General features: G+C 37.1%; 3 protein-coding genes and 1 long non-coding RNA gene across 4 annotated transcripts; 2 read left to right on the top strand and 2 right to left on the bottom strand.

The window, feature by feature from the left end:
- The first annotated feature begins 670 nt into the window (after positions 1–670).
- Positions 671–12,553, top strand: LOC120005366 (starch synthase 3, chloroplastic/amyloplastic-like). The gene is made up of 16 exons (XM_038854965.1): positions 671–995; positions 1,453–1,516; positions 1,621–2,952; positions 3,782–3,996; positions 4,490–4,760; positions 5,594–5,769; positions 6,102–6,209; positions 6,537–6,646; positions 7,281–7,386; positions 7,932–8,102; positions 8,784–8,912; positions 10,005–10,187; positions 10,553–10,684; positions 11,263–11,374; positions 11,696–11,819; positions 12,157–12,553. Exons 1-16 carry the CDS (start codon positions 864–866, stop codon positions 12,284–12,286), a joined length of 3,495 nt encoding a protein of 1,164 aa, XP_038710893.1. The 5' UTR covers positions 671–863; the 3' UTR covers positions 12,287–12,553.
- A 1,450-nt stretch (positions 12,554–14,003) lies between these two features.
- LOC120005333 lies at positions 14,004–16,240 on the top strand. The gene has a single exon (XM_038854917.1). It carries the CDS (start codon positions 15,151–15,153, stop codon positions 15,703–15,705), a length of 555 nt encoding a protein of 184 aa, XP_038710845.1. The 5' UTR covers positions 14,004–15,150; the 3' UTR covers positions 15,706–16,240.
- Positions 16,241–16,560: 320 nt separating this feature from the next.
- LOC120005334 lies at positions 16,561–17,699 on the bottom strand. Its single transcript, XR_005469800.1, has 2 exons — positions 17,422–17,699; positions 16,561–17,185 (listed from the first exon to the last, which is right to left on the bottom strand). It is a non-coding gene; the product is annotated as an uncharacterized LOC120005334 (long non-coding RNA).
- A 2,086-nt stretch (positions 17,700–19,785) lies between these two features.
- Positions 19,786–21,462, bottom strand: LOC120006276. Its single transcript, XM_038856257.1, has 3 exons — positions 21,172–21,462; positions 20,166–20,259; positions 19,786–20,059 (listed from the first exon to the last, which is right to left on the bottom strand). The coding sequence occupies exons 1-3, from the start codon at positions 21,434–21,436 to the stop codon at positions 19,987–19,989; spliced, it is 432 nt and encodes a 143-aa protein (XP_038712185.1). The 5' UTR covers positions 21,437–21,462; the 3' UTR covers positions 19,786–19,986.
- Between the last annotated feature and the right edge of the window lie 33 nt (positions 21,463–21,495).

The following is a 21,495-nucleotide window of genomic DNA, read 5'->3' as shown; positions in this document are numbered from 1 at the left end:
ATCCTCTAACTCTGTTGCTTACTATTTCTAGTTGTTTTGACATTCAGTATGGATGGTCTACAGGATATGCTATTCATATTGTCACTGGCGCTTGTCTTCCATTCTTTCAAATTTTTGTCTATTTTTACATGGCATACCATCAAAGGATCTGCACTCCAGACACTCCTCTCAATTTAACAGTTCAGATCAAATCAATGGTGGTTCATCCTTGTAATTTTACCTGCCAGTGAGGATTGCATTCCTCTGACCGTGGGTAAGAAGAACTAAGAATGGCAACTTCATGTCATGCGACGACGTTGCGGAAGGCAGGGAGGAGCATAGATGGGTATATACGATTTACGAATCATGCCTTCTGTTAGATTCTCGCCACGTGGCATGTCCCCATTTGATGAACTAAATCATAGTTGATCGCCCACTAATTTAAGCCCATCACGGACCAACAGCCTCCGTGTTGAACTAATTTTTTTCGAATTTTAAAAATATTATCCGATTACTATCCGTTACGCCCTCGCCCATAAATACCATCTTGGTCCACTTTATCAACACCGACAGATCGACGATGATTGCAAATGAACGGTCTATATGACATGTGCACATTAAGTTTAGTACACGAGAGTGTATGTATTAGAAACTATGGCTGGAGTTCTAGGAAAGCGAGGACTCTCTACAGTCTACACAATTGGCACTGTTATACTTCAATTAGATTTCTGGTTAAATTATTTTTTTTTTCTGAAGATATGAATTCCATATAGGAATAGCGGACGTCTTGGTTTCCTGCGATCAGTGGATCAGTAAATACTTATTGGGTGGTGGATTGGGGAAGCAAACAAACATTCTCTTCTGGGTTTTTGGTAGTGGAAGCCATGGAAGTGGGTTTGCAAGCACAGGGACCATTCAGTGGCAGAGCAGCTGTTTTGAACGACAGAACCCATTACAAGATAAAACCATGTGTTGGGTCTCTCTCTTTTGGAAGAGTTACTCAATCTTTACCGGTGGTAAGTTATAATCTTGATCAGAGGAATATGTGCTTGTATTGTGTGTGCCTTTTAGTTTCTCATGGTGTTTGTCAATAGATTCATTGATTGATTGGAATGAACGAGTTATAAAACTTAATGTATATATCTGATTGGGATTTTACGTTATTTTCGATACAAGTTTGTGACTTGTTGATCAAACGTTCATTGAGAATGATAGGCTGTTAATCTTGCTCTCATGGTCTGCCTTTTGGGTGTTTTGGGATTATATCATATATTTGTTGCAAGTTCATGTTGTATTTTACTGGGTATTTGATCTCTATTTAAAATTTAAGAATCATCTAAGTGCTTCTTTGACTGAGGACATAATTCCTGTTCGACTGTTGATCATATCCAAGTCACTTCTGCTCAGCATGCCATTGCAGTTTGGAGTTCAATATCATACTGAATTTTTGTTTTTATATTCATTTGATTCCAGTTCACTTCATGGTGTAGCGAGGGCCCAGGATGTAGGGTATCGCTTAGAATCACCGCTAGTGCAGGTTAATGGATTACCTAGATTTTGTTTTTCTATAATTTAAGGTTAGTATGTTGGTTTTTTTTTTCCTTATCAATCTTTGAATGACCTTTCCTTTCACTGAAATAGATTTTTCGAAGAAAAGGCAAAGAAGAGCGCCAATTCCAAGGTCTAAAAGTCCTGCGACTCGTCCAAAGGGTTTCAGGCCTAAAACACAGGTAGGAAGAAGCATGCAGAAGAGGGATCAAAAAGATAATGGTGATATCGATGAGGTTGTAAGTACTACTACATCGATTGAGCATGTTGGACCTAACCAGAAAGCTGGCACTCCGGAAAATCCAGAGATTGAATCTTTGCAGGAGAAGAAGCATGAAGATGAAAGAGTCGATGGTTTTAAACTTACTGAGCAAATACCACCAGTTAGCAAAAAATTACCTGTTTCTAGAAGCACTCAAAATGTGGAAAATGGAAGTATAAACAGAGTTTCTGAGACTGTGGGTGTTTTACAAAAAAAAGAAACCATCTATGGAAGTGATAGGGGGAATGCTGCGAATGAAACTTCCTTGGAAGAAAAGTCTCTTGCTGCTGTTGAAAGTGATGATTTCCTAGAAGGGGAAACAACTGAGGTTGACGAAACCGAAGATTACTCTCATCCTCTAAAATTAAAACTGGAGATGGAAGAAAACATGCGGAAACAGGAAATTGAGAGGCTTGCTGAGGAGAACTTCTTAAGGGGGATAAAATGGTTTGTTTACCCTCAAGTGGTGAGACCCAATCAACATATAGAAGTGTTCCTTAATAGGAGTCTCTCTACTCTGAGAAATGAGCCAGATGTTCTAATAATGGGAGCTTCCAATGATTGGCGACGGAAAGCTTTTACCATTAGATTGAACAAGACCCATCTAAAAGGGGACTGGTGGTCCTGTCAGCTTCACGTTCCCGAGGAAGCATATAAGATAGACTTTGTGTTCTTCAATGGGCATGATGTATATGACAATAATGACACAAAAAATTTCTGCATACCCGTGGAAGGTGGAATGGATGTGCTTGCCTTTGAGGATTTCTTGCTTGAGGAGAAACACAGGGAACTAGAGAATCTTGCCAAGGAGCAAGCTGAAAGGGAAAGACAAGCAGAAGAGCAGAAGCGAAGGGAAGCCGAGGAGGCTGTTGTTGAAGCGGATAGAGCACAGGCAAAGGTAGAGATTGAAAGGAGACGAGAAATACTGCAAAAGTTGATTCACAATGCTGAAAGGTCTGTCACTAATGTTTGGTACATTGAACCTAGTGAGTTCCAAGGTGAGGACTTGGTCAGTATATACTATAACAAACGCTCTGGTCCTCTTGCTGATGCGAATGAAATTTGGCTTCATGGTGGGTATAATAATTGGAAAGATGGATTGTCCATCATTGAGAAGCTGGTAAGCTCTGAGGAAAAGGATGGTGACTGGTGGTATGTTAAAGGTACGTGCTAGTGTATATTTTTTCCTTACTTTCATTGTGGTATCTATCTGTTGTTTACTGAGCTTTGATATGGTTACAGACATCTATAGGGTGAAATAAATAAGTACTTTGCTCACACAATCCCAACTGTTGGCATGTGAAACTTGATAGCTTTGAATTCTATTTTTCCTTTGTTCTGTAAAAAGGAAAAATGTAATTGGCATATTTTGTGTGGTTGGGGGCTACTGGTTTATACCTTGATGGTTTGATCGTAAGAATTACTACAAGGTCCTTAGCTTCAAATCTCATTGAGGTTGAAGGGTGGGGATGGAATCAACGACGTCTACTTCTGCCGGCTCCGTAGGTTCAGTGTGACTTTGATGGACCAAAAAGATAAGAAGAATACAATAAGTAAATAAATACTATCTTCACGTAATGAAGACTCACCTATAAGTGTTGCTGATGGTAAATGGTATGGCTAGCAGCATATGACTGTTGAAAGCAACCATTGTGCAATTATAAAGAGAATCTGAAATAGGAGACAGCTGCTGTTAAGAATGTTTGCACTTGTATCTTTTGGAAATATAATATGACAAAAATGGATTTTCATGTCAGTGTATGTATGCCAAAAGTTCTATATAGAAGTGGGCCTGATTTTCATGTCACTATCTTTATTGGGTCTAGGTGGGCCTTGGGAGTTGGGAGAGAGGTCACTAAAAGTTCTGTATGACAATAGAGGTTATTTTGCCAGTATACTTGCTCCATTTGAGCATTCTGGTAGAATTTCCTGTTGGTGGCATTGGTGCATGTTGTCTGATATCATTCTCTTGATGGACTGTTCTTTCTGCAGTTGCTGTACCTGATCGAGCCATTGTCTTGGATTGGGTCCTTGCTGATGGACCACCACAGCATGCCATTGTTTATGATAATAACAATCGTCAAGACTTTCATGCCGTTGTCCCTAAAAGCATTCCCGACGAACTGTACTGGGTCGAGGAAGAGCGTCAGATGTTTAGGAAACTTCAGAAGGAGAGAAAATTGAGAGAGGAGGCTGCACGTGCCAAGGTCAGCTCACATAGTATTTGCTTCAAAATTGGTTAGATTGAAAATGGAACTTATTGTGACAAAGTGATGATGCAAGATTGTGCTGTTTATTTTCTTCAAAGTATTGTTTTACATCCTTTTGAAAATTTAGTCAGTAGCACTAATATGTTCATCAAAAGAAAGATTGATTAAGTGCTTGTTTTGTTTACGTCCACTGTGGAGTTTCATCAATTCCTCTCTTGGATTGGTATCATCTAGCCAAACCCAAACAGTTTGGGACAAGGCTAGAATGATGGTGACCAGTTACTTGAGTTCTGGTATTGTGGTCTGCCAGGACTGGTTCAGTGCTTGTTTTGTTTATGTCAAGTGAGTCATTTTGGACTATTGTCATGAAGCTTAGGCTGAAACTTAAGTTTTTCACACGTTCATATTTTGATCAATTTCAACTTAAATTGTGTATTTTTGCTTTTAATTTTAATTAGAAGCTATTTTCTCTTTTCTTCTCTCGTGACAGGCTGAAAGAACAGCACTGATGAAAGTTGATACTAAGGACAGAACTTTGAAAAGGTTTCTGCTGTCCCAAAAAGATATTGTTTATACTGAGCCTCTTCATGTACAAGCTGGAAGCACTGCAACTATTTTTTATAATCCGGCCAACACTATTCTGAATGGCAAACCTGAAGTTTGGTTCCGATGTTCATTTAATCGTTGGACCCACCATAAGGGACCACTGCCACCTCAGAAAATGGTGGCTGCAGACAATGGCTCACATGTCAAGGCCAGTGGTGAGTCATCAATTTATAAAGTCCTTATTTGAACTTATCATGGCTTGTTTTGGGTTCTCCAAATTCTCTCTATCATGGACCTTTTAAGGGGCTTTTTTTTTTTGTTTCTTTTAAAGAATTAAATAAAGCTATGTACTCAATTCAGTTCATAATCTATTGCATTTAGTCTGTGACTTAAGTTATTGCCTGCATTTATGTTGACTTTTAGCATAGTTCGCCCGGCTCAGATGAATGTTACACATACTCATTCAGCTCATTGATTATCTACGAAGGCAGGGCAACAAAATATTTTGAGGATAATACTACATATATGTTGATGGGCCTTTCCAAATAGGCATTATTTGGAAAGATGGCATATATATTTGTTATGGCACTATGTCACATGGCACACCATTTGGCTTACAAATCATGAAACTTTGAATGACTTCCATGTACTTTGAGATGGCTGTTCCATTCTATCATAGCACCTTGAATTGTTGCTTGATGATTTTATCTTTTGTGTGGCTGGGTCTCAAAAAAAGTTATTGGTTTGTTATTTCTGGATATTGAACTTTATCGGCATCATGATGAATGCACGATCAACCAATAGATTGTAACATAGGGTGTAAGAGCCTTCTGATTGGATGAAGGAAAACTAAATCGGCCAATCTCCTTAGTTCAGGTGAATCTTAAGTGGAGCTATCTGTCATCTGTCAACAAGTTTGAACATTCATAGCATAATGCCAAGTTATGTTGTGAGGTATCACTTGTAATATTCCTCAGGTTAAGAAGATAACAAGATAGTGATGTGTTGGTTAATTATTTTTAGTGCTTTTTATATTGTGTTTTTGCAGTAAAGATTCCCCTGGATGCATATATGATGGACTTTGTATTCTCGGAGAGGGAAGATGGTGGACTTTTTGACAACAAAAATGGCATGGATTACCACATACCAGTGTTTGGAGGAGTTATAAAGGAACCGCCAATGCATATTGTGCATGTCGCAGTTGAAATGGCTCCGATTGCTAAGGTAGCACTTTGCTATTAAGTTAATTCTGGGCTCTACAAAATATTTTGCAACCTTGTTTAAAGTCTACTGATCTTGTGATAACTTTTTTTCCCCATATACTAAATACTTCATGCTAACTCTTATCTTTACCATGTCAATCAGTAGACCATCATTAGCAGACTTTCAGCATCTACTCTGTAGATTTTGTGAGTGAAGAGAGCTTAAGATTGTAAAACTGTGTTTTGGATTGTTTTGTTCGAAATATAAAGGAGATTTCAAGTACGAAACAGAACAATAAATAACCGCAAAGTTGATATTTTGTTCTTACGGATCATATACAACATCTGTTGCAGGTTGGAGGCCTTGGTGATGTTGTCACCAGTCTCTCCCGGGCTGTTCAAGATTTAAACCACACTGTGCACATAATTCTTCCGAAGTATGACTGTCTGAAGTTTAACAATGTAAGCTTCATTTCCATTGCTTTATTGCAATTTATTCAACATCCTCTTAAACTTTTCTTGGCACTAGATAGCTACGGCTATTTCCCTAGTTTCTCATGCATCTGTGAAAAACATATATACTCAACTTCAGTTCCATATAAAGTAGTGGAGCTCTTTATTTCAAATATTTACCAGGTACAAATTATTAATCCTTCCATTCTATGTTGGAAGATGAGATAGCATGGATGCGTACAATGCTGAGTTTCTTTACAACTGTTATTTAAATTATTCTCTACTTTTGTGCTCTTTTCATGTGGCACTTGGTTATGATGCAATGTTTTTGAGTAGGTGAAGGACTTCCACTATGATAGAAGCTATTCCTGGGGTGGGACTGAGATAAAAGTCTGGTTGGGAAAAGTGGAAGGCCTCTCTGTTTACTTTTTGGATCCTGCAAACAGGTAATTTGTGGCTAATATATATATGTTTCTCATACTCTCTTTATGACTCTATTCATGTATTTCATAAGCAATTATACTTACTTATATTTTAGAAACCTTGTTTTTGTCCTTTTCTCGAGTATGATATCATCACTAATATATAGTTTTCTTTATCTGTACATCCATATATTTTGCTTGTGGATTTGAGATCTTTACCTTCACATGGTGGTCTTGAATCATTACACGTTTCCGGTTTGCAAGTTTGTTATCTATACACCACCATTATTTGCTATAGCAGACTGCATTTTTTCTAAGACTTGGTTCTTTTTAGTTGGTGTAAGTTAAATTAGTGTTCAGTAGCGTGATATTAACTTCCTTGAAATTCTTTCTTTGCATCTTCTAGTGTAACATGTATTTCCTAAGACGAGTTTGATTTTGATATATCAAAAGTTGAAAGCCTGTATAAAAGCACCCTCTTCATTTATTGTTAAGAGAGATACTGCCATGCAGTTGCTTCTTGGATTTTGATGTTCTTTTTCCCTATCTAATTTGATGTTGGGTGTAGAATCTCTTGTTGACTAGTATGATAGAAGGCTTTTGCAGGAAGTAGAATATTTCTGAAAAGTTTTCGTAACACTTTTTTTTTCCTCTGTAGATTCTTTTCGACAGGTTGTATATATGGATGCAGAAATGATGGGGAGAGATTTGGTTTCTTTTGTCATGCTGCTCTTGAATTTCTACTCCAAAGTGGACACCATCCTGTAAGTGCATGGCATTATATCTTTGAGGTCATTGCTTTTGTAGATTGTAAACATTCATTTCTTAAAATGTGGATAAGTTATGAAATTTGAGTTCCTTTAATGCCGATGTAATATTGTGTCTACCGTAGCAGTACTTCTATGTGTATTTATAGATCAAACAACTTATTATTTATCCATTCTTTTATGTTTCTTGACAAGTATTTTGTCATCCACTATTTTGCCATGATGATGTCAATTTCGGTGAATGAATGGCATCAATTTCTCTGTTCCAGAATTTTTCATAAGTCTACTGTTTAAGTATAAGTCTTCATTCGCCTGTCATGTTTCCTCATGCATGTAAGCACATACATTAATGTTTTGTGATTCCAACCATCTTTCCCCAAATAATTGCATGTGAACCCGTGCTTTTTAATCAAGGAAATGATTGTCCCCAAGAAGCCCCCTTGACCACCCACTCTTCCTCCCAACACACACATAATCAGTAGCAGTGGCTTGTGGTTGTTTCTTTATAATATGCATTTCAAGAGCTGCTTTGCATTATGCAGGATATAATCCATTGCCATGATTGGTCTAGTGCTCCAGTTGCATGGTTGTTTAAGGACCATTATATGCATTATGGTCTTAGTAATGCTCGGGTTGTCTTCACAATTCATAATCTCGAGTTTGGGGCAAACAACATTGGGAAAGCTATGACATATGCAGACAAGATCACAACGGTAAGTCATTAGAATTTTTGCAAGTTTTTTTTAAATTTCAGTCTGTCCAGCGGATAGTGCGGTATGGATTTCCTATACTACTTTGCCATTTTTTCACTATCTGATTATGTATAATGTTATATAATCTCTTACTCCTTGTTGACTAGCTTGATTTATAGTTGTGATTTGGTTTTGAGTGCTCTCTATGGATCACATTGAAATGCTTTTGTTCATCCTTGTTCCTTGATGCCCTAATATATATATACAAAAAAATGTAAATAACTCCAGTGGTCAAGGCTCTCATAGTGATAGGGAAGTTCTTTTTTGTGACTTGAACTTGGGATCCCTAAATTACAAAGAAAATGTCACTTGTGCTTGTTTCACCTTTTGTATATGTTTACGTATCCTTTTTAAATGTTTTATTGGCATAAGTTACTCACATGGCTTTCTCATAATGAACATGAAAACGTTTAGGGATTCCATTGACCCTCCTCCACATGTGGCAAAGTGTAACAATCATTTTTGGCTTCTGAATGATGTTTCTCTTTCCATATTGTATTTAATTACATTTATAAGCTGTTCCATCTTATCAAGCTCTTAATCTAATTAAGTTAGATGTCAATCATGCTTGAGAAACCAACATGTAATCTTTCGCTATCTTTTTTGTTTTCTTGGATCTCAGTGACTTTGCTTTATTTACAGGTATCTCACACTTACTCAAAGGAGGTAGCCGTAAATCCTCTAGTTGCTCCTCATCTCCAAAAATTCCATGGTATAATAAATGGAATTGATCCAGATATTTGGGACCCATACGATGATAAGTTCATTCCAGTAAGTAGATTACTTGTTTCTATTTTTTCCTCTTTTGATTGCCTTTAGAGCTTACAAGTTTCTAATTCATTTGGGTTGGGGTAAAATCAGGAGAAACAATTTTCCTTAAAAATGTGAGAAAAATTGACGCAGGAGCTGCTGAAGAATTCCTTTTGTTTCACTATGCCTCCCATGCTTAACTGGTTTCTTTGCTGACAATCTTAAAAAGCTTTTCAGGATATTTAGCAAGATACAGAAAATGAATTTATTTGATGAGCTGGTGCAAGTGAAAAAATGTGAATTTGGTAGCGAGGATGTCATTAGATAGAAGAGAATTTTCCTTGTCAGTGTGGAAGTGAGATTGTGGAACCATAAAAAAAAATTTTGAATGGAAAAAAATTATTCACGCACCAAGGAGGTGCAACCCAAACAGATTACAAGGGGGACATATTCAGATTATCAAAAATACTCCCAGAGAAAGAAGAGCCCCAAAATCTAAGACACTCAAACCAGCTGCCTATGAATGAGTCTATGGAGGATTTCTGGTTATTGAAAATTCTGCTATTTCTCTCCAGCCAAAGCATCCACATTATAGACATTGGTATCAATTGAATGAACTTTCTATTCTTTTTGTCCCTACCATAAAATTTTAATGTTTGTTGATGTTGATAGAAGAGAATTGACGTGATATATCTCTTTGATTGCTTTTTATCAACTAAAACTCTCTATACTGGACGATTCTAAGTTAATGTTGGAACTTGTGTGATATTTTCTTTGCATCATCTTTCTTCCTGTCCTATCTTTGGGATCCAAATTATGTAATATATTGTTAATGTTATTAAAGAGCTGGACATTTCTTGATTCCAAATTTTTAGGTTTATTAGTTATAGCTAAGCATGCAGATTAAATTATGAGCACAAGGATTACTAACTGTTCGGGTAAAATTCTATGTTCTCTTGAATTTTCTGTTGTATCTCGTCTTGGATATATTGTGTATGATTTTATAGCCAGCCTCAGATTATTTTCTCTTGGGTTTTATTTTATTTTATTTTTTATTTATGAGAACCTCTGTCGTTTAAGGTTTTGCTAAAATGCATCTTGCATGTTATTCAGATATCATATACTTCCGAAAACATTGATGAAGGCAAAAAGGCTGCCAAGGAAGCTTTGCAGGAAAGGCTTGGTTTGAGAAAAATTGATCTCCCTTTAGTAGGAATCATTACACGCTTAACTCATCAGAAAGGAATCCATCTTATTAAGCATGCCATTGGGCAAACTTTGGATAGTGGTGGACAGGTTGTCTTTCTTCTTCTACTCATTTTTCAAGTATCATACAGAAAATGTATCAATACTGCCCTATGTTTGTTCTGAATTCTTATATCAGTCTAGAATTTATTTTCAGCTTGGTAGTATTTACTTACAATAAATCTAACTCGAATAAGTTCTGCAATATATGAAATGTCCTTCTTCTAAGCCCCTCAAAATCTTCCCTTTTATTTTATGCATCACTGATGATGTTTGTGATACATTCAGGTTCCTATGACTGTAAGCACAGCACAGTTTGTTGCTAAAACCAAGCAAACCTTGATAGTTTAAGTGGGTGAAGTTAAGAAACGAAAGATATTACTATCCTTATGTCTAAATTGACTTTCTGATGGCAGGTTGTATTGCTTGGTTCAGCTCCAGATCCTCGTATCCAAAATGATTTTGTGAATTTGGCCAATCATCTGCATTCTTCCCACGCTGACCGTGCTCGTCTTTGTTTGACTTATGATGAACCACTTTCACACTTGGTATGTTACTCTGAAAACATTATTGCGCATCCGGTTTAGAAAATATTGCCTAATCTTCTTCTCACTTTTCATTTCTGGAAACAATAGTTTTTCGGTTCTTCAGTACTCTAGACATGCATTTGGTTTTGTAAACATTAAACTAACTTCCATACCTGTTTCTACTTTAAACTTAGTGTACTGCATAATTTGCGTTGATCACATTATAGACTATTAAGTTAATTTTCAGAGTGTTCTCTAATTTCAGGGATGGTAGTCCAATCTTATGATGGAGATGGTTGTGTGTTAAGCGTGTGCGACGAAAAAAAAGGGAAAAATCCATGCACACACATTCATGTCCCTTCTTTTTGTGTTTACGTTCTCCATAGATATATAGTCCATTTTCTAGAAAATGATTTTCGTGAAAAGAGAACCAAACATGGCTTCCCTGTATGTTCTTCATTTTTTCGTGGAGATGAAAGTAGAAAATACTCGAGCAAACACGCCCTTAAATGTTCTCTCTCACTCTCTTTCTGTCTGTTTACGCATACTTTGCAATTTTGATGCTGGGAGATACTGATTTTGTTTTAATCTTATTCTAGATATATGCAGGAGCTGATTTTATATTAGTCCCTTCAATTTTTGAGCCATGTGGACTGACCCAACTTGTAGCAATGAGATATGGTTCGATTCCTGTTGTTCGAAAAACTGGAGGTGCGTGTCTGCTTATCACTGATAAAACTATGCCATTGACAAGCGAATCATGTGTGCAATTGTTTAAAGTACTCTCAATTATAACTATCTTCTCCTTTAGTTAAGATTGGAAACTCAGTTTTAATTTTTATGCGGTTTGCTAATATTTTCTCGTTATTTAGCCGAGTTCTAGCTACATGAGTAGAAGTTGGGTTCCACCCCCTTAAGAAAATGTGTCTAGACTTTTCTCTTCCTTTTGATTGCAAGATCAATATTTATTTGGTTATATTGGCATAGTCAGTATATTAAATAATTTCTTGTGCATGACATTTTTCTCTTTAGGACTTTACGACACGGTATTTGATGTTGACCATGATAAAGAGAGAGCAGAAGCACAAGGTATTGAACCAAACGGGTTTAATTTTGATGGAGTTGATGCAGGTGGAGTTGATTATGCACTTAATAGGTGAGTACATTTTAATCTTAGTCTGTTGAAGTACGCACACATGCTGTTTGTCAATTAATAGTTTCCTTACTTATGCTTTCCTTGCTTGAAATGGAGTTCAGTGTGAAGCTTGAACTCTTTTTTCTCTGCAAATTACACTCACGAGCACAAATTCTTTCTACATTTTCTTCCAATAGCATCACTCTCTAAACTCTGTTTGGTAGCAAATCAAGTGTTTCGCGAGGCACATGAATTTCGATATATGTTTGACTGCTGTGCAGTCTCTCTCTTGACACAAAGTCTGGACACACTACTGTTCTCTTATGTGTGACAATAATTTACGAATGGTAACTTTCAGGGCTATCACTGCTTGGTACAACAGTCGGGATTGGTTTAACTCATTATGCAAGAGGGTGATGGAGCAAGACTGGTCTTGGAACCGGCCTGCTCTGGACTACATGGAGCTTTACCACGCAACGCACAAGTGAAAAACAACCATTAGTGCAACGAGTTTTAGACTACTCGATCTGGTACCACTTTCTGTACAGGTTCCTTGGTTTCATTTTTGTGATTAAGCAGCCTAGTCACTTGACTAGTTAACCCATTTTTGCTTTGCTTTTGCATAGTAAGAATAGGTCAGCCATGAAATAATGCATGTATATTTTAACAAGCAACAATTTTCTTTTATCTCTGTGAATTCTCAATAAAAAGCTTTATCAAGTTCTATCAAGATGCGGGTTGCAACACTTTCTTAAGTTGGTTATGTTAAGCTCTCTCCATGATTAGAAGTTAATGATTTCTTGAAGAATTGTTTTAGGACTTTAATGCAGCAAAAGGTTCTTAGGTTGGGAAGTCTAATTTGGCTTGTAAGCCTCTGAAATTGCTTCCTTTTCTTGGATGGAAATTGGAAATGGAATTGAAGGGACAACACTCTTATGGAATTGATGGTTTTGTGACTGATTATGGGGTAGATTCAGTGGAACCCTCCTTTCCACTAGCTCCAAGAGCCCACAGATATCCTGAAAGAACCAAAAATGAAAAGAAAAAATGAGACATTGGTGTGCTGATCTTATCAAATGGAAATCAAGTGGATCCATCTTTGGATGGTAGGAATGGCTTCTTCCAGCTAATGATTATAAGTGGATTTGATTGATTTATTTATTTATTGTCCATTGAATATCCCTTACTTTAATTCCATATATTTGGTTAAATCTCACGATGAAAAATTTGTTTTTTCATTAGAATCGAATATTGGACACATATATATATCTAACTCAATTGATTGTCAATCAAATCATCTCTCATTCTCATTGGTGTTAATTTTATCTTTGTAGTTATAAGGACACTACTGTCATTTTTATCTGTCAAAGGCTGGCAAGTTTTCAAGAGATGGAACCCTTTTCTATTACTTACATTGTTTTGAAATATATTGAATAAACATCTGCCAATTTTTTAAAGAAAATTAATATATATCCAATAAGATGGTAGTTCAGCTGTCACATTATAGAGTAAGGACTACATTGTCTTGTTATAATAAATTGTAATTATAAAAAAAATAGTGGACAAGATTATTTTATTTTAGTTAAATAATATTTCCTGGTAAATTAAACATGTATTTATTGGAAGAGTACCATAGTCACACAATCAATACAACCAATCAAGATAATTGGGATTTATTTATTTTTTTTAAATTCCTTGCTCCAATGTAAATGTAAATAAATACAGCCATAAGTGCACATGAAAGACCAGTTAGGTATATATAAGAAATGAAGTGGACTAGCTCAGTTGCCATTGATAATTATTCAAGTGAGTGAAAATTCTTAGTTTCCATCTTTAATTCTCTTTGTCATATCTCATAAGCCAATGATATTTGCTTTTCTTGGACAACCAAATAAAGTGTAGCCAACAAAAGAAACTATTTCCTTTTCATTCTTGTGGGGGCAGGTGTGCTTGTAGTGAGGATGTGATCAAAACCTGAATATATATATATATATATATATATATATATATCTGTGAGGCCAAAAAAATGATGTGACCCACACAATTCTCTTGAGTCGCTTGAATACTTGAGTTCAAGAAGACCTCAAAAGCCTTCAAATCCCAACAATACCCACTAACCACACCAATCACTATTTAACTTTGGTAGTTCTTTATACCCCCAAAACCCAGGAGGAGTGAATCATTAAAGAATGAAGTGGTAATAGAGATACGATCATAAGAAGTTGAGTCACAGTGAGTACTTGACAAACCAATGCAGTTGCATTATATACATCAGTGGTAGCTATCACCCAACCAAATGCTTTTACTCTCGCCCTCTCCTAGGCATTCTTGAGAAAAGTTGCCTCTCACACTTCCACACAAAATTTCACCCTCACTACTACTCAGTGAGTCACTGAGTGTGGTCTCTCCAATCAAATTCCACCACATTTTAGCCTTTCTGAGCCCCTCAGTATTATTATTAAGATGTGCAATGAATAAAGCCCATTTCAAGAAACCTGAAACCTCCCTTGTCATAGACTGACTGTACTTGCATGCTGTGATTAGACTGAGGATTTTGGGTTTGCTCAATATGGCCCCTCCCCTAGCTTATACAGATGAGTTTTTATCTTTTCTGTGGGCAGCCTGGAATTATTTTCATAATGGATACAGTATTACACAATTACCATTTTCAGATGACAAGCTTAAAAGGAGAGTGTCAAGGGAGATTTATAATAAAGACAAGTCATTTTCTCTTTTGTTTTCTTTTCCATATCAGGTCAGTTTTGATTGGGCATGGTAGTATGTGTACACCTGTTATTTGTTTGTCTTTTTGCTCCTCCTGTTGTTTCAGTGTACTATTTTTCAGGGCTTTGAAATCTGTGAAGTTAATTTCTTTTGGAATACTTGGGTACAGGAAAGAAGTCTATAACAGTCTCAAGCTTCCCCTCTTAGGGGTTAGGCCAAGTACCCATTTGAGTTTTTATCTTTCAAAAGCTCTGTTTCTTTTGGATTGGTATTGAAGCAAAAGCAAAGGCAGATTCCTGTAATCATTCCTCTGCAATCTCTCTCTCTTTTTTGTTTCCCATTTTGATTCCCAAACAAAGAAAACCTCGTCTGTCCCCGATCTTGTTCACTGCGGGGATTTTATGGACGGATTTTATTTACCTTTATCACATTCTGCCTCCCATTTTGGGGTTTTTGGGCTGTAACAGTATTAAAGGAAAGCAAAAAAGGCCTTCTTTATTCACCTTTGAATCAGTTTCAAAACAAAAGTGTCTGTTGGGTTTCATTCCTCTTGTCTCTTTTTTTGGGTTCTCTCTCTGTTATTGCTCGAACTCAGAACTTCTGGGGGGTTTTTGGGGGGCAATAGCTAATGATGGCAGATTGGGATGGTAATATAAGCAAAAGAAATGAAGGGTATAGAAGAAAATCAATTAGCGATGAAGAGTTTGAAGAAGAAGAAGTGTGGTCTGTGATGAAAGGGAGAGAAGATTCAAGCTTTAACATGATGAGGAAATCAAAGAACTCCTCCCGTAGTTCTTCTTCCTCTGCATGGTCCATTCCTAGTACTAAACCAAGGATGATCCCAAGAGGCCATGAATCCAACAATGATGATCTGGTAATTCAACAATCCTCAGCTCCTTTGAACATTCCTGATTGGTCAAAGATTTATGGGAAGAATGGTAAGATGGGTTCATGGGTTGATGATGGTGATAATGCTAGTGGTTATGATGATCATGAAAATGGCAATAATGATGATGATGATGATGAAGGCATGGTCCCACCACATGAGTGGATTGCTAGGAAGCTTGCAAGGAGCCAGATATCTTCTTTCTCTGTATGTGAAGGTGTTGGAAGGACACTCAAAGGTAGAGATCTTAGCAGAGTCAGGAATGCTATTTTGTCCAAAACTGGTTTCCTAGAATAATAATGCATTGTCCCTTATCCACCATCTTCATCACATGCTCCACATCATCATCATCATCATCATCATCAGTAATCAGTTTTCTGCAATTTTGGGTCCCATTCTTCATTCTCCCATGTAATCTTTTTCAGTTTCATGTTATTTTTGTTGGGTGCTAGTGGAACTGGATTAATTAGAGATCTCAAAAGATGTCAGAGCTGCCATTTTTAGTGTGGGTTTTTGGGGAAGATAAAAGAAATGAAATTTTGGCAGCAACTGAGATTTTGTCTGCTAGTCTGGTAGAATTTTGTGTTTGTGGGTAATTGTTGTTCAATTCCATCTGGGTACATGAAAAATGAATCAGTCCATCTAAATGTACTCAACCCATATTGTATTCTTTTCTTGAACAACACAGTTTTGTTGTTTTGAGTAGTTTTTCAAGGGGAGAAGTTCACTGTTTGAGCAAATTTGTAGTCAAAATTCCATCTTTTGCTGCTCCTCACTCTGGAATCTGATACTTGCTCAGATTGGTATTGAATACCAATATACTTTCTTAGCATCTGTAGAAGTGAATTTCAATGAACAGTTATCAGAAGTCAGAACCATCAATAGAGCCTAGCTAGATAATTAGCCCCCTGTTTTTGACATGAAGAGCCCAGAACTGTTCCTTTATTGTATGGGCCATATAAGATTTTGGTCAAGGCCCAACCAACAGTTTTGAAGATTTTCTTTTGTACATTTAGAAGAACAAGAGAAAGGCAGAGTGAAGCCATTTTTCTTTCTGAATACACACCCATTTCAAAACTCTCTGTCCAAGTTCTTACTTAGCTATTCATGTACAATGACTGAAAGATACTCAGTTAGGTGAGTGAGTTGATCTGTCTAAACCATTCAGATTCCAGATTTATTAGTAGACAAGCTGCAATTGTCTATGAATAATACATTAGAGAGAACAAGAAAAGATGTAATAATCCATTCTTTGAATGGTTGGAGGGCTGGATTGACAGTTCTTTGGCCATGACCACTGATATCATGATCACTATAAAGACTCATTCAGATTCTAGATGAGTCCTATAAAATTCTTCCCTTGGAAAGTATTGGATTTGAATATGTAAAGGAAATTCTAAGAGAAGAAGAAACTGAATCTTGCACCTAACCTTAACGTTTTGACAAAGAAAAGAAAAAGAGAAAAGTAGTGGACCTTTACATACAATACCAGTAACTAATACACAGAAAATCAATTTCTGCCCTAAATCTACCCTTATCTGATCCACAACAATCCATAAACAACATAGAAATGATCCCTAAAAGATCCATCAAAACAAAACACAAGGCTCTTGCTGCTATGGAGTTTATGGAGGACAGATTGTATGGAGATTTCCCGTGTATTGCAATATCAATGCCAAAGAGGTTGTAAAATCATGTCACTGTTGAGACTTGGTGAACATGCACTTTAAATAGGGTCATGCCTTGACTCAAAACAATGCCAAAGAGGTTGGAGAACCTGCACAAAAGAAAAAACACACACACAAAAAATCTGATACTGTCAAGCACAAGAAGAATTGATAAAACGTGATATTGGCACGGCTCAATCAAACAAATGAACTTCAAACTAGAAGCACCGCTCTCTGATTGAACTGCACCAATATCTCATTCCTCTTGTTTGTAGACAAACTATACAAAATTGAACATAGAGCTACAACATTGAAAATGGACATAAACATATGTATGTGTACATACAAACATAATGTGAAGATAGCAGAAGAAGATTCTACGGAGAGAGGTGGAGAAGATGTAATTTGTGAAGATATCAGATATGTCATTTGGGATTCTCATATTTGAATGAGAGTGATAAAGAGAGAGAGCGAGAGATGAGTCCTTGAAGAATGCTGGCACTGAATTAGCCACCAACCCAACAGCAAAAAGGAGGTGGGTATATTAAATTCAAAGCATAGAAACAATGGAAAAAAAAGGTTCTCTGAACCAAAACCCTCCCTTGAGCTTTAAATTTGATGTATTTATGAGCTTGTAGAAGGGCATGTTGGTATGGTGCCTCCTGCCACCACCATTTGAATTTCTAAAAAGTTGAGAGAAAAAAAGGTCCTTTTAGTCGGTAGACTTAAATTTCTAGCTGATATTCTACCAAACTTACTTTTGTTGCAAATCTAGTTTGAAAGGCCCAAATCTTGAAAACTAGTTATTCTCCCTTTGCTGCTACGACTTGATTGATAATATTTGCTGATATATTTTCTAATGTTTTTAGCTGGCTTTCATTGTTCATAGTCATCATAGTTTACTAAAATGTCAAACTTTGTTTTCTTGAAAATGACATTGTTATGAACATAAACCTTAACCATAATGGAGTTCTGTACTGTTCTATTTAGGTCTTTGGGATCGAAAGACAATTCAGTAGTTGCTTCAACCGCATCTATTGATATACAACTTAAAGAGACTTACATAGCTTAATAGAGGCAACAGTTCAGTGTGCACCGGAAAGGACTGCTCTACTTGTATATAATATAAAACATTAAATGCATCCCATGTCAACTGCAAATTCAGACCCATCTGCCCACAAAATGAAATTTCCCTGTAGAATTCAATGTAAAAGCATATTTTTCATGATCAGAAGCCCTCCTCTGCATTATGATTTGGTGGATGGATTGATTGATTAATATGGAGACCATTTTCCATGAAGAATTATGCTAATCTTCTGTGCATTATAGGTGGTAATCGAGAGAGGAATCATAGCAAACAAAAGTGGAGTTGGAACATACCAGCATTTTGAATTATGGATATCCAAGTGGGCGCACCATTTACCAATCAAAATCAAAATCTCTGTAGACATGTATACGTGTGCATTATATTATCTCCTGAGTGTCTGAAACCTGCCTCCCAAGTCCCAACCCTTAAAGAGGAAAAGCTGTTTGAAAACTAAAATGAATGATAATCCTCTCTACCATGAAGCAATTCTGATGTGAATCCCACATCGGTGGTTTCAGGCTCCAAGCTGCAGTATATAAGTGGGGCAAACCTAACATTAGTTAAACCGATTTTCTAGTGGGCTAGTTAGGCCTCCTTATTGTCTCTGGGCTTGGGCCTGGGTTTACATCAGATGTGTGTTTCGAAAACACTTGTCAACCTAACCTTCCAAGCTGCAACTGCAGTATGTGTTTCGAAAACACATGTCAGCCTAACCTTCCAAGCTGCCACTGCATATATAAGTAAGTGGGGCAAACCTAACCTTAGTTAACCGGTTTTCTAGTGAGTTAGTTAGACCTCCTTATTGTCTCTGGGCTTGGGCTTGGGCTTGGGTTTACATCAGATATTCCCAAGTGACAAGAATTCGAAACTGATAGTTGCTTCAACAGACTAGAGCTGCCCCCCTATATCATCGGCATGGGCATCATAATATGAATTCTAGAAGATGTATAAGTAAGTGGGGCAAATCGAAAACACCTGTCAACCTAACCTTCCAAGCTGTAACTGCAGTATGTGTTTCGAAAACACGTGTCAGCCTAACCTTCCAAGCTGCCACTGCATATATAAGTAAGTGGGGCAAACCTAACCTTAGTTAACCGGTTTTCTAGTGAGTTAGTTAGGCCTCCTTATTGTCTCTGGGCTTGGGCTTGGGTTTACATCAGATATTCCCAAGTGACTAGAATTCAAAACTGGTAGTTGCTTCAACAGACTAGAGCTGCCCCCCTATATCATCGGCATGGGCATCGGCATCGGCTATGATAATATGAATTCTGGAAGGTAGCAGGGCAAGGCAATAAGCTAACGTGCCTCACAGCCCTCCTAAACCCCTGCTTCTGCCCTAATTTGTCCCTCTCTCCATGGTCCATGCGAATCACCTTGGGGCATTGATGATTTCTTAACAGGCTTTTGAAAAAGGCCCACTTTAATGAATGCTTTCCACATGAAAACACAAGTCATGGAGTTACCCGGCAGCATTCATGGAGTTGCCTAGAAACATAAAATATTTTCTGAGCAGCAAGATCGCATATTTTCAACAAACCTAGATTGGTAAATTGCATCCATTAGTTATCAGGGAATCAAGTACTTACACTGGACATCAAACCCATAACCATGGAGCAGAAAATATTTGGACATAAAGAACTCTTTCATCTAAGTAAAATGGACTAAAGAAAATATCTGGCAATCACACTGTATTTAAATTTCCTACAATGCATTGGTGGCAAACCCACCACCAAAAATAAAAAAGGAAATAGATTATCTTCAATTTACAGAGTCATGCCACTTAGTAAGGCAGCTTATAAAGTTGGTTCAATCATGAGATAAAATCTAAGCTGTAATTCTTGACCGGCCTTTAGCTATCCTTCGAGCAATGACTCTGCGACCACCCTTAGTTGCCTTGCTGCTCATTCATAAGAGAGAATTAACCATGAGAGAGTCCCCAAATCGCATAAGTACATCCACAAACAAAAAGAACAAACATAAACACATGAGATGGGAGTAGGTACCGTGCAAAGAATCCATGTGTTCTCTTACGCCTTATGTGGCTAGGCTGGTATGTCCTTTTGGGAAATAAAAGCATTGGTTCACTTGATGAATCCCCTGCAAAACAAGGCACGAGAGTCATGCAGAAATCAAAACAAGGTGAAACAAATGGTAGCATGACTGACTCATAAACCAGACCCCTCAAAGCTGTTGCCTAAGTCATTGAGAAGATAAGGTGTCATGAGCAACTATTACTGTAATCTCAGGTCAGTTCTAACGGCCAATATTCTAATACCAAACTGGGTTTCCTTATTCTTTGTCTTCCCCAGTTCCGCCGAAAATTCTTGAAAGATGTCATGGAAATGCAAGCACATACACCCGCAAATCCATAAAGCCACACATGAGTGATTGAAGGAATTTCCACAGGCATCATATAAAAAGGCATGAACTCATCAGAAAGAATCGGTCCTAGATTTGACGTATGCAAAGTTTATTAAAGGTTACATAAAAGTATAAAACACCCTCGTACCTTGCTAATTAATCTTTTTTCTTTCCATAAACTCTTGCAATAGAAGTTTATCAATAAGCATACACCACTTTCCTCTCCATTTTAATGCCACATATGAAAACTCAACACAAACACTTAAAAGAATATGCATCAGTTAAACTCAAATGGGTAAAATTATTAGGGTTTCATTAGTTGAAATGAGTATAAACTACACTCAGGTACATCAACTTAAACATACCCTATAAATTAAAAAATTCCACATGCTACGCAAGAACCAAGCACATAGAGCACATAAACCTTTCCAAAACCTAATGATCGGGAATTTATAATTTTCAGACCTTTCTGATTTGCAAAGACTAAAAGCTTCAGCTTTGAGTGATGGGAAACTACAAAAGTATCAGAAATCACACAAAAATTTAAAGAAAAATCCATATAGCACAAAATAAGAAACATTCAACATGCTTGAACGACTAAAAAGCTAGAAGAAACTGTCTCTAATATAATTGAGAGAGAGAGACTACCGTCGGGCAAGAAGAAGGGAAGCGAAGGGAGGCCACAGGGATACAAAAACCCTTGATTGGAAACTTTGTCAAGCGAATCAATTTCAGTTTGGGGCAATTGGATACAGTCACGGAGCTTCAAAAGAGAAGGAAATAGCTGAGGAGTGATCCCGATGCCCTGGGAAACAATCCGGTGGCTAGCATTCGTGCTTTGCAATACATTTGGATTCGACGTAAATCGGGTCATCAGTGAAGCTCCATTCCGAATTAGGGTTTTGGTCGCCATTGCTGTGCTGAACTAGAGAGAGAGACCAGTGAAAAAGTGTTTAGTTTTAGGCTGCTTAT

Source organism: Tripterygium wilfordii, chromosome 9 (genome assembly GCF_013401445.1).
Source record: "Tripterygium wilfordii isolate XIE 37 chromosome 9, ASM1340144v1, whole genome shotgun sequence".
Classification (NCBI taxonomy): domain Eukaryota; kingdom Viridiplantae; phylum Streptophyta; class Magnoliopsida; order Celastrales; family Celastraceae; genus Tripterygium; species Tripterygium wilfordii.
The sequence above is the reverse complement of the archived record's forward strand: the minus strand, read 5'-3'. Positions and strand labels throughout refer to the sequence as shown.

Bases quoted from the DNA above. Each gene is read 5' to 3' on its own strand.
- LOC120006276 (XM_038856257.1), bottom strand. From the start codon at position 21,436: ATGGCGACCAAAACCCTAATTCGGAATGGAGCTTCACTGATGACCCGA. The intron at 20,260-21,171 runs GTAGTCTCTCTC...CTTGTTTTGCAG, and splicing joins TCCCTTCTTCTTGCCCGACG to GGGATTCATCAAGTGAACCA. The intron at 20,060-20,165 runs GTACCTACTCCC...ATGAATGAGCAG, and splicing joins ACACATGGATTCTTTGCACG to CAAGGCAACTAAGGGTGGTC.
- LOC120005366 (XM_038854965.1), top strand. From the start codon at position 864: ATGGAAGTGGGTTTGCAAGCACAGGGACCATTCAGTGGCAGAGCAGCT. The intron at 1,517-1,620 runs GTTAATGGATTA...TCACTGAAATAG, and splicing joins TAGAATCACCGCTAGTGCAG to ATTTTTCGAAGAAAAGGCAA. The intron at 8,913-10,004 runs GTAAGTAGATTA...CATGTTATTCAG, and splicing joins ACGATGATAAGTTCATTCCA to ATATCATATACTTCCGAAAA.
- LOC120005333 (XM_038854917.1), top strand. From the start codon at position 15,151: ATGATGGCAGATTGGGATGGTAATATAAGCAAAAGAAATGAAGGGTAT.